Source organism: Cervus canadensis, chromosome 1, assembly GCF_019320065.1.
Source record: "Cervus canadensis isolate Bull #8, Minnesota chromosome 1, ASM1932006v1, whole genome shotgun sequence".
NCBI lineage: Eukaryota > Metazoa > Chordata > Mammalia > Artiodactyla > Cervidae > Cervus > Cervus canadensis.
In genome coordinates, this window is record NC_057386.1 from 41,094,224 (window position 1) to 41,111,414 (window position 17,191).

General features: G+C 51.5%; 1 protein-coding gene and 2 non-coding genes across 9 annotated transcripts in view; 1 reads left to right on the forward strand and 2 right to left on the reverse strand.

Annotated features, from left to right (window-relative positions):
• Window positions 1-17,191, reverse strand: part of KSR1 (kinase suppressor of ras 1) — a 179,094-nt gene that overhangs the window by 41,558 nt on the left and 120,345 nt on the right. For 6 of the 7 annotated variants that reach the window (XM_043480197.1, XM_043480180.1, XM_043480188.1 and 3 more), the window contains one exon: window positions 2,813-2,960. In XM_043480197.1, the coding sequence (XP_043336132.1) occupies window positions 2,813-2,960 (148 nt within the window). Of the gene's footprint in view, window positions 1-2,812; window positions 2,961-14,629; window positions 14,852-17,191 lie in introns of those variants that run through there. The other variant, XM_043480214.1, reaches the window with a different exon arrangement.
• LOC122425569 lies at window positions 1,592-1,720 on the reverse strand. Its single transcript, XR_006264910.1, has one exon. It is a non-coding gene; the product is annotated as a small nucleolar RNA SNORA19 (small nucleolar RNA).
• On the forward strand, window positions 8,104-8,176 carry TRNAR-CCU. Its single transcript has one exon. It is a non-coding gene; the product is annotated as a tRNA-Arg (tRNA).

Below are 17,191 nucleotides of genomic sequence, written 5' to 3' on the forward strand. Positions count from 1 at the left end.
TTCTGAATAACCTGTAACGACACAGCCTTGGGAGTTAATGAGCTCTCTATCATCAGAGGTGATAAAGCCCAGCCCACAGAGCCATCTATTAGCGAGGGTGGAGTGATATTAACCTTCCCAATTCTTAGAGTTTGTCTATTCCATCCTCTCATCAAATGCCCTTCCTTCTACCTCACTACATGGTGACTTTCTATTCATGAATCAACTTGGATGAGTTAGTCTGTATATTCCTTATGCTTGCTCCTTTAGAACTGTGGCCAAGACCTATGCATGCATGCATGTTCAGTTGCACCCAACTCTTTGCAACCCTATGGACTAAAGCCTGACAGGCTCCTCTGTCTATGGGATTTCCCAGGCAAGAATAATGGAGTGGGTTGCCATTTCCTCCTCCAGGAGAACTTCCCGAGCCAGGGCTTGAACTCAGGTCTCCTGCATAGGCAGGCAGATTCTTTACCACTGAGCCACCTGGGAAGCCATGGCCAAGATCTACACTTGAACTTAAATACTGCTCTTGTTGAGGGAATCAAAGAATGAGTTCCATGGATCTATGCACAAGTCTGCCACCCAAGGAAACAAGCCCCCAATTCTTCAAATTGTCTATTTAGTCACCATTAGTTTAGCCAGCTCAGGGATGGCAAATGGTTCTGGCTTTGCATGCGGACACCAGTCAGTTGGCAGTGGCTGCTTGACAATGACTCTGGAGTCACTAAGTAGGAAGAGCTTGGGGATTGATTAGTGATGTCTGCTATGGAAGACGGATAGGAAGAATCAGCAAGCATGATCCTCCCCTGTTCACCAGCCACAGGCATAAAGAAATATCCTTCATCACCTTTCTTAAGACCAGAGATGTCAACATTTGCCACCACCCCACAGGCCTAATACTGAAAAATACATATTAATATGTGCCAGGCTCTAGACTAAGTAGATGAACTTAGTTAACTCATTTAATCTTCCAACAGTTCCATGAGAGGAAGTCTTGTTAGTATGCCCATTTTACACATAAGGAAACTCAGGCACACTGAGGTTACGTAACTAGCCTGCCAGGTACCATGAAGATTCTGACTGCAGGACCTGAGAGACAGGGCGATCACAGGTACCACCCAGTCCCCAGCAGGTACACTTGAAGTGCGGCCACTGCTGGGCAGGCCCATCCACCTGCCTGCACCCTGGACTTGGGTGTGGCAGGCCCCTCTTGGAGATGGAGGGCACCACAAGCTAAGATGGAATGAGAAAGAGCACCTGGAAAGGACCCTCTGCCCAGGGCCTGCGCTGGGGCACTATAGGAAAAGCATCTTCTAAGGAAGAAAACAGAGCAAAGTCCAGCTTGACTGAGTATCGGGTGTGGGATCTCACACAACTCATCCAGAGCCTCTGATGCTCCAGCTACAAAGGGAACATATAACAAGTGCTTCGTAAATTAGTGATCTTCCGACCCTGGCATTCAGGATGGACAGACAGCAGCCTTAACACACAGAGGTCACCACCACCCAATGGCCAGAGCCTCCTCAACTCCTTACAACAGAGGCATTAAGAGGAAGGAGCGACAAGGTCCCCCAGATTCCCAGCTTGGGAGGCAGGTACTTTTTTTTGACGGTGTCTGAAGGAGACTGACAGCAATGACTAAATTAGTCATGCCGCTAATTTACCTCCAGGGGTTTATTTAGCACATCAGAAATATCTTTTCTCTTGATATAAAGAAAAAAGACAATGAAACGTGCTTGGGCAGCAAGGGCTGAGGCTCAAGTCACAGTTCTGCCACCCACTGCTGTGTGTCCTTGGGTAAGCCCCTTCCCTCTCTGGGCTCAGACTCCTTCTCTGTAAAATGCAGAGATAAGAATGCTAACTGTGTCCCTGTGCTGTTTACTTCCTGGCACTTGCCAGAGGCCTGATGTGTTGAGGTTTTCCAAATCAATTAAAACTCTGGACTCTGTGTTCAGAGGAAGACTTGATACAATGGGGCCAGGGAAGAAATTAAGCACCATCCTCTCTGGGGGGAAAAAAAAAATCAAGCTGAATATAAACCTCAGAGCCTTCCTTAAGCTTCAGGCAGCTGGAGATAAGACATGAGGCTCAGCTAATTAAAACATGGAGCTAATTCCATTCATTAGGTTCATTTTAAAGGCTTATCTGTGTGGTCATGGGAGCGGTAAGTCTGGGCATTTGAAGCTATTTCCAGGGTAAGATTGAGAAAGCCTGCAAATAAGTTCCTGAGGAACACTGTTCATCATGCCAGGATTACACACGTCGCCTGGGGCAGCCGTGTCCTTACTCACAGCTGAACTGTGTACAGTTTCTGTCCGCATGCTTGGCTCAGGCTGAGCCCACACCAGCGCGTGCCTTCTGAGCACACAGCCCAGATGGGGATGCAGAGGCAGCGGGCGGGTGGGGATCGGAGGCAGGGAGAGAGTGGGCGGGGAGGGGGCTGATGAGAAGGAAGCTAGGGAAGGGTCACAGAGCCCTACCTACCTCTGTAGGAACACCTCTGTGTTCCACAGAGGGAAGTCATGCAGCCCCGCTCAGCCTGGGGTTGGCAACAATGGCTAAAGCTTCACACTGGCCAGACCAGTGGGACCTGGGAGCCTTCTGTCTCAGGGGCCTCTGCCTCGAGTGGGGTCCATCACGCACTTTCTGAGCGTGGACTCCAGCCATTGCAAGCCGGCCCAGAGACCCTGGTCACACCGGCCCCACCCAGCTCCTCATCCATCCCAGCAAAAGCCCTGGTGCCCCAGGAACCAGGCCAGGCCTGGCAGAGAAATGCAGCGTCCGGGCCGAGGGGGAGGGCAAGGGGGCCGGCAGAACTGGCCCTACCTACCCAGGCCTGTCACCTTCCGCAGGCAGGTGAGGGCGTACTGCAGGCGGCCACACTCCTCGGCGCTGGCCCCGCAGCGCCGGAGCGTCTCCTTCACCTTGGCCTCGTTCATGTCCAGCAGGGCATCTAGCGTGAGCTCGCGGAGGATCTCCTGGGGAGGCACAAGACAGGCAGAGAAGCGGGTGAGCAGTCATCCTCCTCGCGGCCAGGCCCAGCCTCCCGCTGAGTGGCAGGGGCCAGCTGCTGGGGCCGGCCTCCAACCCGCAGCACCACTTGTCTGAGGACGCCAGAAGCCAACGCCGGCCCCCACCCCCAGCATCCCAGAGACAGCAGCTGAAGCCGAGATGCCAGAACTTGGGGATGGGGGCTGGGGAGAAGAGAAGGAAAAAACCAGAAACGTTCTGATGAGGGCATGTTGCCCTGTAGTCTCTTTTTATTTATTCCTCTGGACGGGAAAATGATGAATCATGACAAATTTGGAGAATGACAAGTACTTCAGATAAAGACGGTTCTTTACAATTTTGCTATATATGAATCAGACCAGATAGGATTCAAATAAAATTAGCTTCCAAGAAAAGGATTACAAAGAATTAACCCTCACCAAGATCTGTGTTTGGAGAAGGAAATGGCAACCCACTCTGGTATTCTTGCCTGGGAAATTCCATGGACCAAGGAGCCTGGCAGGCTACAGTCCATAGGGTCGCAAAGAGTCAGGCAGAACTGAGCAACCAAACAACAACAGCAACAAAGATCTGTGCAGGTCTTTACTACCAGGCCTTATCTGATTCTCAGTTGGACTTTTCCAAGGTTTCAAGGTAGCGAAGAGAAGCGAGATGCTCGAAGCATATAAAGGACCCATTCAAACTCTGAGGGTGGAGGGGGCCACATAGAAAGAATAAGATGGCCTCGAGAGGACAGTGTGGCCCCCCACTGTCCAGCAAGAAGGGAACCTTAGATCTGAGGCTACAAGGAAGTAGATTCTGCCAACGAATGACCTGAAAACACTTGGAAGTGATTTCTTCCCAAAGCTTCCAGGTAAGAAGCCCGCCTGGCTGACACCCTGACTTCAGCTGGGCAAGACGCTAAGCAGGTAAACTGGCTGAGTCCTCAGGGACTCTTCCATTAAGTCTTCCTTCTGCAGGACTGTGAGCTAACACATGCGGGATGGTGTAAGCAGCTAAGTTCGTGGTAATTTGTTAGACAACAAAGAAAACGAACACAGGGACTTCCCTGGTGGTCCTGTGGTTAAGAATCCTCCTCGCAATGCAGGGGTACGTGGGTTCGATCCCTGGTTGGGGAACTAAGATCCCACATGCCCCAACTAAGCCTGCATGCCGCAACGAGAGGGTCGATGCACCCCAAGGAAAGATCCTGGGTGCCAGACTGAGACGTGGCGCAGCCAAACAAATAAATAAAAAATAAAAATGATTAGAGATGGCAAATATTTGAATCAAGGCCTAACTGACTCCAAAATTTGTGCTCTTTCCTCTCATCAAGGAGAGGGGAAACTCCTCCAGCTCTGAGTACTCTGAGCCACATGTCATACAGAACCTGAAGCAGACACACAGAACAATGGGACATATCCCTGGCCTCAAGTGGCTTGTGGAGTGACTGACATGAAAATAAGTTATTACTGGGAATTCCCTGGAGGACCAGTGGTTAGGACTCTGTGCTTTCATTGCTGAGCCCAGAGTTTAATCTGTGGTTGGAAAACTAAGATCCCACAAAGTGGCAAAAAAAAAAAAAAAAAGACAAAAAGAAGTTATTGCAATGCAATAAGATATGGACCAGCATAGAGAAAGCTCAAAGAGTTATGGGACCAGTGGAGAAACGGGGTGGGGGAGTGGAGGGGGGAGAAGTTATCCCCTTTCTGTAGTTTCTGGATTTTCTGTAACAGGGAAAGCCAGACAACCCACATCAAATGATTCATATAAACTTGCAGTTCTTGAGAATCTAAGTTGATTTTCATTGATTTTTATTAGCAAATTGTGTCTAATTTAACACAAGCAATGTTGTAGTCATGGTGCTATAAATCTTAGACTCAAGTGTCAAAACAAAAGCTGATGAAGATACCGACTATGAGTCATTAGGGCAATGGTTTGGGGACTTTGTGATGTCTGGGGGCTGGGGCCACATCTGAAGCCTGGCATGTGGCCTCTAGTGTCTGGCCTTGTCTCCTCTCCCCATCTTTGGTCTTGTGTGAATATTCTTCCACCTCCAGGGTTGTGGAAAAGAAATCTCATGGCTCTTTAGAATGACTCTAAAAATTAGAAATAAACAGATACCCCCAGAGCACCAAGAAGCTCATCAGTGGTTTGGACAAACCCTTGGCGGTAAGAAATCCTTCCAGATGATAAAATGAGAACGTCACAGGAAACTCTTGATAAGAATAACACAGAGAGCAGGATACTTAGATAATAGTCCCAGGGCAGAAGCTTTAATTCAATCCATGTGTCTTCTTCTATTGCCTTCAACAATGCTCTTCATCAAAATGCAGTTTTGACATCTTTGCCCCTCATTTCACTGAGACAAGCCATTTGGCAATACCGACAGGGAAGACCAAATGGAAATGGATGCTGTCCTTCACAACACAGCCCTCCACCTCTCTCTGGGGTGGCCTCTGTTCTCAACCACACATGTGCATTTTCCCAAGGCTGTGATGACTCAGCAGTTCTCTCAAAAGTAGGGATTCCAGTATCTGCTTGATTTGGGGGTGGAGGTGGTATTGATGACGACAAAGACAAGCCTAGGAACCCAACCCCAATCTGACTACAATGCAAAGGTGGATTTTTTTTCCCCTTTTATATACGTTTCCTCCCCACCCGCTTCAAGTTTCAGTTTCTCCGGCATAGTAACTACACTTATTATTACAAACTATTTGCTAGCGCTTTACAAGATGTCCAGGGCTTTGTGTACTGACTCCACTCAAAACAATTCAGCAAGGAGATGCTGCTAAGCCTATTTTATTGAGGCTCAGCGACCTCACGCTATGCAGCTTAATAAATGGCGGCGCCACAACCCAAACCCAGGTGTGTTGAGTCCCAAAGCACCTTCAGTTACTCCCACTGTCACTCGTGAACTTGGGCAAAGCAGTTACCCAGGGTAAAATGATTTTTTTTTCCAAAGTAAATTAAAGGAATTAATTTCTAACTGATTTCTGGAAAGAAAAAAAAAACCTATATTGTAAAATGGAAGTCCTTTGTCATTAGCAAGTGAAGTAACCCCCTAAATAAGAGAAATAATAGGTTCAAATTCATGGTCTTAAAAAAAATGAAAAGAAAAGGCATTCTTTTATAGCTTTGAATGAGCTAGAAAGTTGGTCTCATTCTCCTGAAGCTGCAGGGTTCAGTTCATCCCGTGGGAATAAGGGAACAAGGTCTGCTTTCTCTTCCTTCCTGTGTGCTCTCTTCAAGCTCCAGTTCAAACCAGGGGTTGGCTAGACAAATTGAGGGGGGTAGGGTACGGAACCCTTTCCTGGGATAGAAGAGCCAACCCAGGATCCCGCTTATACAGGAGCTGCCCAGTATCCCCCAGGACAAGCATCACTTTCTGGAGAGTGAACTATGTATGTCTTCAGTGAAACAGGAGTGCTCAGCACACCAGCATCGCTAGGATTTCTGACTGTTTCTTCTGCTTTCTTATCCCTCCTCCCTGCAAAGTTGGATCATTGAAGTGGGGAGAGGGAACCACCCTGTTCTGCCTAAAAGCTGCGGTCAGTGACACTACCCACCAGTTAGCAGGTTATCTGGTAGAGTCAGAGTCTCAAACACACAGCCTCAGGACCAGGTTTCAGTAAAAAAAATGAGGTATGTGGGCATGTTGCCCCTTGAGCTATCTTTCGATGGAGATAAAAGTACTAGAAGGGGCTTCCCAGGTGGTGCTGGGGTAAAGAACCTGGCTGCCAATGCAGGAGACACAAGAGACAAGACCCCTGGGTCAGGAAGATTCCCTGGAGGAGGGCATGGCAATACAGGCAATACATGGCAATACACTCCAGTACTCTTGCCTGGAGAACCCCAAGGACAGAGGAGCCTGGTGGGCTACATTCCCTGGGGTCACACAGAGTCAGACATGACTGAAGCAACTTAGCACGCACACACAAGTACTGGAAACACTTCTCTTGCCTCTTTACTAGACAACGAGAATCTCAAGGACAAGGCTTATCAGAAACCCACTCTCCGCTCTCTCTCAGGGTCGGGGGTGAGGAGAGGCTACGAGAGGGCTGCCATATCATCTTATAAAGAAATCAGAATTTTTATTTTAAAACAGCTGCTTTTTACGTGGTGGCAACTCATGCAAATCTGTGCAGACCAAACAATCACGTCAGAGCCCCCAGATCACAGCACACGGAGCCCAGCAGCAAGGGGCTTGGGCAACACATCACCGGGTGGCCAGGCCATCTCAGCCAGGTGCTGCCCTGGCTCTGGGACCCCAACATGAAAGCCAAGTGGGCCCTGGCCTTCCAACTCCTATGAGTGTATTCAGAAAGTAGTATTAGTCACTCAGTCGTGTTTCTGCGACCCCATAGACTGCAATCCACCAGGCTTTCCTGTCCATGGGATTCTCCAGGCAAGGATACTGGAGTGGGCTGCCATCCCCTTCTCCAGGGGACCTTCCCGACCCAGGATCGCACCTCGGTCTCCTATGCTGCAGGCAAATTCTTTACTATCTGAGCCACCAGGGACCCAAAGTGAATCCAGTCGAGAAGTGATAGTGCATGAGGCAGGTGCGCTGGAACTAGGCAAGCCAGGATACAAAGACGACGCCTCCCCTGGCCTCTGCTGTGCCTCTGGCCAGGCAACAGTCAGGCTGGGCTAGTGGCTGTGCCGGCCCTGGGAAGGGCTCTGACTTCTCCTTCCATCAAGACTCAGGCAACGCCCCCACCAACAAGCCTCACATGTGGATGTGATCCTCCTGCTCAGACACAAACACAGCCAAGTCTGGGTTAGGAGGTTATTTCAGACCAGGGTAATTCATGTACAATTGTTCTGTGTAAGCTCTAAACCAAAAGCAAATTAGGGAATGAGTGTTACCACCTGCTGAAGGTGAACTCATGGGCTCACAAGACAACCCAGCAGGTGAAGCTGCCGGAAATGCTCTCAGGTCTGAGAGGCCCCGAGACTGTGGGAGGGTCTCTCACCTACCTGGAGGCATGTGAAGATGCCAAGTTGTCTCAAGCCAGGCATCCAGACCCTGGAGTTCTGGAGAAGGGTTGAAAGGCTGAGCATCCACACTGCCTCAGGAATTACTGTCCATCCCACCCCAGGTTCTGTGTAAAGAAGAAAATATGGGACTTCCTGGTGGTCCAGTGGCTAAGACTCTGTGCTCCTAATGCAGAGGGCCCAGGTTCGATCCCTGGTCAGGGAACTAGATCCCATGTGCCACAACAAAGACCCGGAGCAGCCAAATAAATTAATTAAAAAAAAAAAAAGAAGGAAAAAATATGAACTAGAAACCAGGAAGGGAAGACGTGTTGTCCGACCCATTGTTGGAGACGCCCTGGTTCCACCCAGCCCCGGGTCAGCACGTGAGCGTGGAGGCAGGCAGCGGGGCCGTGGGACAGGCACACTGGCTCCCTTGAGCCAGTCCCCTCGAGCTACAACTTACTTCTCCCGTAGGTGACATTAAGTTATGCTTTCTGATAATGATTAGAGGGCAGGGCCAGTGGAGCAGGGAGGTGACTCCCAGTCTGTGATGGTGAAACTGCTGGCTGTGTTCTCTGCGGCAGAAGGCGGGGTCGGGCTGGCCCAAGCACGCTGCCCCTCCCCTCAGCAGCTGGCAGCGACTGGTGTCACAGGCCCAGCTGGGTATCAGATGGTGTCCCAGCACTTACCAGCAGCCACGGGGCTGCCTGGGGTCTATACTTAGCAAACGGTGCAGGCTGACATGGAGAGCTGTTCCCCCGGCCGTGGCCAGTCAGGCGGGCTGTGCAAACGCCAGGGACTTCACAGCCTGCGTGTGGACCACGTGCCACAAGAATCCATGCAGCTCAGGACAGAACCGGGATGAAGACCTGGCCAGAGGGAAGGCCGAGAGGCAAGCCCACACTTGGGGTCTCCTTCTGGCATTGTGTCTAGTCCTGGAGCATAGCATGGACTGGCCACAGGGGTAACTGCCTCAACCAGTGCACCCAGCATGCATGGTCCATCGACCGAACCTGGATTTCTGGTGGGTGGGCAGAGGCGTCCCCAACTGGCCTGGCTGGGGCTTAATTCAAGAGCCGGAATCCTTCATCTCAGATGCTTTCCCAGGAGCTGGTCACAGCAGAGAGGTCAGAGGTGGACTCCTGAAGCCCTGTCCACCCCTCTGTGGCCGGGGCAGCAGAGACAGAGGAGCAGGGGGGTTCTCTGGCAGCCCAGGCCGGGAGCCCACATCTCTCCAGTTGGCGAGGGGGCACCTGACAGATGTTCCTTCCTGCCTTCTCACCACCGCTGGTGCCGAGGGAGAAGAAGGGGTGAGACTCGGATAATAATAGCTGGATATTCTGGGAACACAGGAGGGGCTGAGGGACCTGGGTCGGGCAGCCTCCTGGGGTTTCCATGGAGATCAGCAAATAGCTTTAGGGATACTGGATTTGTCTCTGGACCAGGTCTGGACCTAGTCATTATCTCAGTTCTGGGAAATGAGAAAAAGCCCCTCCTGGGAGAAGTCACCCCTTCCTGGAGGGCTTCTCTCTATCACTTCCTGGTGAGAGAAGGGTCAGATTTGGTCAGAACTTTGCCAACCTTGGGCCAGTCCCTGCCCCTCTCTGGGCTTCTGTTTCATCGTTTATAAAATGAGTAGGTTTGGCTAGATCAGGTCAGTGTCTCTCGACCCTGGCAGCAAACTGGAATCACCTGGGAGGCTTTTAAAAATGATCCTGGGGGGAAAAAAAAAAAATGATCCTGAGACTTCCCTGGCAGTGCAGTGGTTAAAACACTTCATTTCCACCATGGGGGAGTGGGGGTGGGGGGTGGGCATGAGTTCAATTCCTGGTTAGGGAACTAAGATGCCACATGCCAAGCAGCCAGGCCAAAAAAAAAAAAAGGATCCTGATAACCAGGCCCTACCTTACATCAATTGAATCGGAACTTCTGGTGGTGAGAACCATGAGGGCAGACAAACTGTGGGGCCTTAAGTCTGGCCAAAGTAGTCCAGGGCAGAAAGGTCTAAGAAAGTGGGGCTGGCCAGGGCAGGGCAGCACCCTGGGGGCTGGACCTCCCACCTGTCCTCTCACGAGGCCCCTGATCCTTCAACTCAACCCCAGCCCAGCCAAAGCTCACAAACATCCCAGGAGATGCTCTCTCCTGTACCCTGGTGCCTCCCTCCTTCCCACAAGGCGGGGTGGAGGCTTGCAGAGCAGGAAGCCTGGGGGACTCTTCAGGGAGTGGCCATCTCTGGCCTACAGATCAGTACATCTGGGCCTGAAAGCCTCAGAGAGAGGGCGTAATGGTGTGATAGGGTGTGGAGGTGGTGCAGGTAAAAGGGGAGGAGGTGAGAAGGGGGTCAAAACAGGGTGAGCAATGAGCAGTTATTACTCAGCTCTTGGGTGCCAGGCATTCTGTGAGATCAACTACAGAGGTCAGCACCGGCAATCCTCAAAAAAGCCTGAGATGGGTGACAAGGCTCAGAGAGGCTAGGCAACTGGCTCAAGGTCACACAGCCTGTTTGGTGAGGCTGAGACATGGCCATCTCTACCTCTTCACAGTCAACTGGCTCTGCCTGCACCGGTGCCCCCTTCTTTGCTCTGTAATGTGGGATCCTTTTCCCAGGGTAGGGTCTTCTTGGCATCACAGGTCACATCTGGTTTCCAGGCTCCACGCTGTGCCCTCCTCCCATGCCAGCTGGGGTGCGCTCTGGCTGTGGGGTTAAAAGGCAGCTGCAGGAGGCCTCCTGGGGGGCGGTTCTTCTCTCTACATGACTTTCAAACCCCCTTAGCAGTCCTGCCAGGCCCCCTCAGTCCCCGTCCTGCCCTCTGGAGGAGGCAGGTGCTCTCTGAGTCTGCCTGAGACCAAATCTCTAGCTTCCGGCGACATCTGCTCTCACCACGGCCACCACCATCACCCCAGGGGGCTGGCCTCACCCTCCTGGAAGGCCTCACTTGGGGCTGCCTCCCAGGTCCCATCCTTCCTCCCATAAACCCTCGGCACCTAGTGCAGGAATTGGTACACTTTTTCTGAACAGGCCATAGAGTATCTTCATCTTTACAGGCCATATGACCTCTGTCACAACTAGTCAACCCTGCTGTCAGAGCTCCCAGGCAGCCACAGACAATATGCGAACACATGGGTGTGGCTGGTGCCAGTAAAACCTTAACTATGCACACGGAAACATGAATTTCATTTCATTTTCACACGTCACAAAAGAGTCTTGTTTTGCTTTGTTTTGCTTTTCCTACCAGTTAAAAATGTGAAAACCATTCAAAGCTCCAAAGGCTGTAGCGAAACCAGTAGCGGGCTGGGTTGGGTCCACAGGCTGAAGTGGGTCATTCAGCCACTCAACAAACACACACCAGCTATGCTGGGCCCAGAGGAGAGATGAGGCAGGCCCACATTTTGTGACCTTTCTCTGTATCTTCAACACACATTTCCCAAACCAGTTCTCCGGGATGCTGTTTGAAAACGGCCGGATACTCCCAGCATTAGAGGAACACACAACAACCCCCCCAAAAGGTTTGGGGCTGTGTGCTTTCCCCTATACATACTGCTCCCAAGATGGAGAGAGGAGATGGGTGGGCTTCTATTGCAGGGGGGGTCTCTTCCCCCGGGATGCTCGCTGACTGTCAGAAAGAACACTATTGTCCACTAGACTCCATGGTAAAACTCAAGTCAAAAATGGAATACTCTAAAACAAACAAGAAAAAGAACATTCCAAAGGAAGACTGGGGTCAGGGTAGGCCAGGGGGAGGGTGTAATAGCAGTCAAAAGAATACACGAGCCCCCTTGCGTAAGGCTTCCCCGGTGGCTCCGTGGTAAAGAATCTGCCTGCAATGCTGGAGCTGCAGGGAGATGCGGGTTCGATCCCTGGGTCAGGAAGATCTCCTGGAGAAGGGCAAGGGCATGGCAACCCACTCCAGTATTCTTGCCTGGAAAATCCCACGGACAGAGGAGCCTGCAGGGCTACAGACCATGGAGTCGAAAAGAGTCAGACAACTGTGAGTGACTAACACCTCCCTAACCCTTGGGTGATGCTTAGGGAAGCAGCAGATGGGGGCGGGGGAAGGTCCCTCCTGGCACAAGCAGGGCATTGTGGAGGAGCCGGAGCCGGGGCGGCTGGAGGTCAGGGGTCGTCGCCATGAGCCCCACTCCAGGGCAGCAGCTCCCCAAGCCTGTAGGCCCTCATGGCATCCCTTGTTGACACAGCAGGTGCACGAGCAGGGTGGCCGTGGCGACACAGGCCAAGCCAGCAGCTGGGTGAAGAAGAGGGCCTCCGGGGAGAGGGTGAGCCTGGGACGGACCATCTCAACAGGGACACTTCTGAGATGGGAAGGGGGAGATGTGAGAGACTGCCCAGGACGACAGCTCTGGCAAACTTGGGGTGCTCAGCGATCCTCAGCAGAGGGTGCAGGGAGCATGGTCTGGTTAGAAATGCACCTCCCCGTGGGGAGTCCCAGCTCTCCAGGGCGTAAAGGCACCAACAGAAATACAGAGGGGTCAGGCGTGGCCGTTGTCTGTGGCCAGCTGATCCCCAACATCTCCCCTTCCAGTTCTCCCCTGTGCAAACATACCAGTCAAGAGTGGGTTCCCAGACAAGTGTACTCCGTCTCCTCCACACCTGCAGTGTGACAGCTCTGAGTGCAGCCAGTGAGCCCCTTACCCAGCCCCACGCCAGACTGGCCAGTGGGCAAACTCAGGGCCCAGTGATTTCGCTCAGGGCCCTGGCACATGCCCGGCCTCAGCTGTGGAGTCTGACCCTCCTATGAGGCCAGGAGACAAATCTCAGACCCCTCCCTCCACCAGAGGGGCACATCCCAGTGTTCAGCACGCTCTGTCCTTTGGGGCCATGCGTCAAGGGCTGGGGTGGGGTGGTGGGAGGGATCGGGGATAAGCCGCACTGCAGGAAGTGAGCGCAGAGCTGGAGACCTGAGAGGCAGGCTGCTCCACTGACGACAGAGGCCCATTGTTTCCGAGCTGCCCCACGAGGTCCAAGCAGGAGACTGCGATCTCTTGGGAGACCCTGGAAGGAGGCAGCCCCCTCTCTGCAGTTTTCCAGAAACCCTGTAAACAACTCCTGGCCCATGGCAGCCACAGAGGACTCAAGCCAAGGAGACCATCGCCAGGGCCATCAGGGGCTGAGGGCACGAAGGGGCCAATGCGTATTCATGAGGCTGGGAAGACAGGAGAGAAAGTCTTCCTCTGCCAAGATCTAAGGCAGAGTTCAAAGGACACTTGCAGGCGTACTAAGTCGCTTCAGTCTGACTGTTCAGTGTCTGACTCTTGGTGGCGCTACGGGCTGTATAGCCCGCGAGGCTGCTCTGTCCATGGGATTCTCCAGGCAAGAATACTGGAGTGAGTTGCCATTGCCCTCCTCCAGGGGATCTTCCGGACCCAGGGATCAAACCCGTGTCCCTTTTGTCTTCTGCATCGGCAGGTGGGTTCTTTACTGCTAGCGCCACGCAGGAACCCCTCAAAGGACCCTTAGAGACATTCTACTCCAATACTCATTCTACAGAGGAGGAAATCGAGGCCCAGAGAGGGAAGGGGACCTATCTGGGTCACCCAGAACAACAGGATCAAGGCGTTGCCAGTGACTAACACCAGGATGTACCAACCCCTGGTGGGCATTCCTTACCCAGATAGAAAGGTTTCATTCCTGCCAACTTTTCTGAGCTCCTCTAAGAAACTGAGCCAAGAGGAAGACTTCCCTGAGGTCTACCCTGAGAATCTTTTCCAAAGGTGCTGACCTAAGGGACACCATGCTATGTGCTCACCTCATGTGTCCAAAGCCCCATGGAATCGGAAGCAGAGGGGTTCTTGGCTCATGGCCTCACCCTGGCAAGTCCCTAAAGTCTTGGTGCCTCAGAAGATAGTGGGTGGGCAGCAGAGATCCTCAACTCCCTGCTCTTGCCCACCCCAACCCCTGCCTACTTTGGTGACACACATTTTTCTTCTTTTTGAAAAGAAGAAGCAAACCCCACATTACCAGCTACAGCCAAACACCCAGGTTCTGAGCTGAGCTCTAAGACCCACCCAGGGCTGTGGCACGTTGATTCTCACCCAGCTTCTTGACACATTGCCTCTTTTCACAACCAGTCCAATCATCAAATAACAACTCCTTGTACCACAGCCACTTGTGAAGTGGCCTGGGCACAATTGCTTCCTTGTGAAGGAAAGTGGAGTTCAGGAAGATTAGGTTACTCACCTAAGACACAGCAAGCAAGTAATGGAGCCTGGGTTGGACCCTGATCCATGTACCTCCAAATCTAGCACACACAGTCTTTACACGGCTTGGCCTCCTCTTATCAGGTTGACCAGAAGCACTGAGGCAGGGCTGGGCCTGCCCATATAACTCTGGTTTCCTAAGCTCCCAGAGGAAGAAGCTGGCTCAAAACAAGTGTGTGCCCTGTTCAAACCAAAAGCACAATTGGGCCCCAAACCGTTCACCAGGAGAACGGGGAAAAATCTATTTCAGTAAGATCCCAATGGGTCCCCACCAGCCACTTCACTGTAAAAAAGAAAGCGAATGAAATGCTATGAAATGGAAGGCACATTCTACCCCAATATGCTCGTTTTTCCTGATGTGTTCTATAAGACGGCAAAGCGAGGACCTGGGGCCCAGCCAAACACACTCCCTTCCAGGCTCTCATGGAAAGGCCACTTGATCCCAGACCCCAGTGCCTACCTCGCCACCCTTCGGCCCGGGCTGGTCCAGGCTCCGGGCCTCGCGCAGCACCACGGGAGGCGGGGTCCCTGAGCCCCGCGTAGCCTTGGCCGGCACCCAGCTCCACAGGCAGTGCATGACGAGGGGCCCGAGCCCAGGGTCCCCGGCAGCCCCGGCCCCTGGTGTGCTGTCCCAGGGAAGGACAAGGTAGGGAGAAGAGTTTCTGTTTTCATGACTGTAGTGAACAGTCACTGCAGCCAAAAATAGTCTGTGCCCGGGCGCTGGGGAGTCAGCACATAGCTCCCGGAGCAGGTGCTGGGTGTAAGACACACAGGTTCCAGCCAGCCTCGCTGCAGGGGGCCGGGTGTCGGGCAGGGGGCCAGGCACCTAGGGTACCTAGGATACCAGCCACAGACAGAGAGGTGTTCCCTGCCTCCCGGCCCTCCTCCAAAGATTCAGACTTGAGCCAACAAGGAGCATGATCATCCCCCCTCTTCCAGTGAATCATCTGGGGAACCCCCACCCCTGCATGAACTCCGACTGCTCCCACTGCCTCTGCGGTTCTCACAGATCTGGGGCTGGGTGGTTTAGACACCAGTGGGAAGAGCTACCAGCTATCAAAACTCAGAACTGTATGCCAAAAAGGATGCACTTGACTATGTGTAGATGGGGGAAAAAAGGTCTAAAGTTATATGGTTGGCAAACAGTGGCTGGTGGGGTTGTGGGGGGATTTTTTTTTTTTTTTCTTTTTTGGGCTTCTGTGTGTCTTCAAATTTTCTTATGATAAACATGTGTCATTAGATTTACAAAATGTTACTTTTAAAATGAAGTTTTTAAAAAGAAGAGATGTTCAGGACCACAGAGGAAATATACAACATGGGCCTATCCATGAGAATATAAAGTGTGTGTGTTGTGTGTCTGTGTGTGTGTTGTGACCTTGGCTTTTGAGCCAGACTTCCCGGAAATGAATCCTGGCTCCTCCACTTACCGTCTAAGTGACCTGGGATAAGTGACACTGTCAGTTTCTCTGTCTCTGTCGTATGGAAGTGTCAGTCACTCAGTTCTGTCCAACTCTTTGCGACCCAATGGACTGTATAGCCCACCAGGCTCCTCTGTCCATGGGATTTCCCAGCCACGAATACTGGAGTGGATTGTCATTCCCTTCTCCAGAAGATCTCTCTGACCCAGGGATTGAACCCGGGTCTCCCGCACTGCAGGCAGATTCTTTACCATCTGAGCCACCAGGGAAGCCTCTCTCTATCCTACTTTGGGGATAAAAGCATTGCCTCTTGCTACAGACTAAACACATGTTCTCCCCAAAATTAATATGTGGAAACCTAATCCCAGTGTGACAGTATCAGCAGGGTCTTTGAGACGTCATGAGTGTGCAGCCCTCAGTTTGGGATTAGTGCCCTTATAAAAAACACCGGAGAGCTGCCTGGTTCCTCCCATCATGCGAAGACACAGCAGAAAATGGTCATCTATGAACCAGGAAGTGGATCCTCACCAGACACCGTATCTACTGGCACCTTGATCTTGGACTTCCTGGTCACCAGAATGGTGAGAAATAAATTTCTGTTGTTTATAAGCTGCCCAGCCCACTCTATGTTATTTTTGTTACAGCAGCCAGAATGGAATTAAAGACATCTCCCCAGAAGGTTACTGGGAGAACTGAAAGAGACTCTCCACATAAAGCTCACAGCTCAGTGCCAGGCACACTGGCAACACTTGCTAAACAATCATAGTATAAATTCACGAATAGATGACATTAAAAAAGAAAAGAAAGATCAACCAACAAAGAAGGCCAACTGGAAGGAAATGTATCAAAATGTTTCCAGCATTTCCTCTTGGTTGTAAGATTATGATGTAAACCGTCAATAAACAGTAGTATTGTTTTCTTTAATTTCTACACTTTTCATACTTTGAAAAGGAATATTTGTGTAAATTATTGGCTATTAAGAAAAAAACAAAAAACACCCTGAAAAGCCAAGAAGCAATCATTACCTCTGTGTAGGGTTACAGAGGACCCATTTTCTTTGCTTTTGTATACTTTCTAAAATAAATACTTTTTGTTTTCACAGTGAAGAAAATGAGGTGTTATTAAAAATAAAAACTGGGACTTCCCTGGTAACGGAGCAACTAAGCATGTGTGCCGCAACTACTGAAGCCCACATGCTTGGAGCCTGGACTCCAAAACAAGAGAGGCCACTGCAATGAGAAGCTCTCACACCCCGGTGAGGTGTAGCCCCCACTCACTGCAACTAGAGGAAGCCCACACAAAGGGATGAAGGCCAGCACAGCCAAAAATAAATATTAATTTTTTAAAAACTGAGGAATAGGCTCACCTATTACATCCTAGATATAAGATCTCTGAGGACCCCCTGCCAGGGTCTAGGTCTTTGATGACCCATCTCTGAGCCTGAGGCACTTCATCTCCTATACCAACAAAGGAGTTCTGCTCACTGTTGGGAAAAGCTGGCACAATGACACCCCGAGACACCCCCAGGGGAAAGCCAGGTGACCCAGCTCCATGGAGAGCCCTGGTGAGGGTGAGAGCGGGGAGCTGCAGTAGCAACAGTTGGG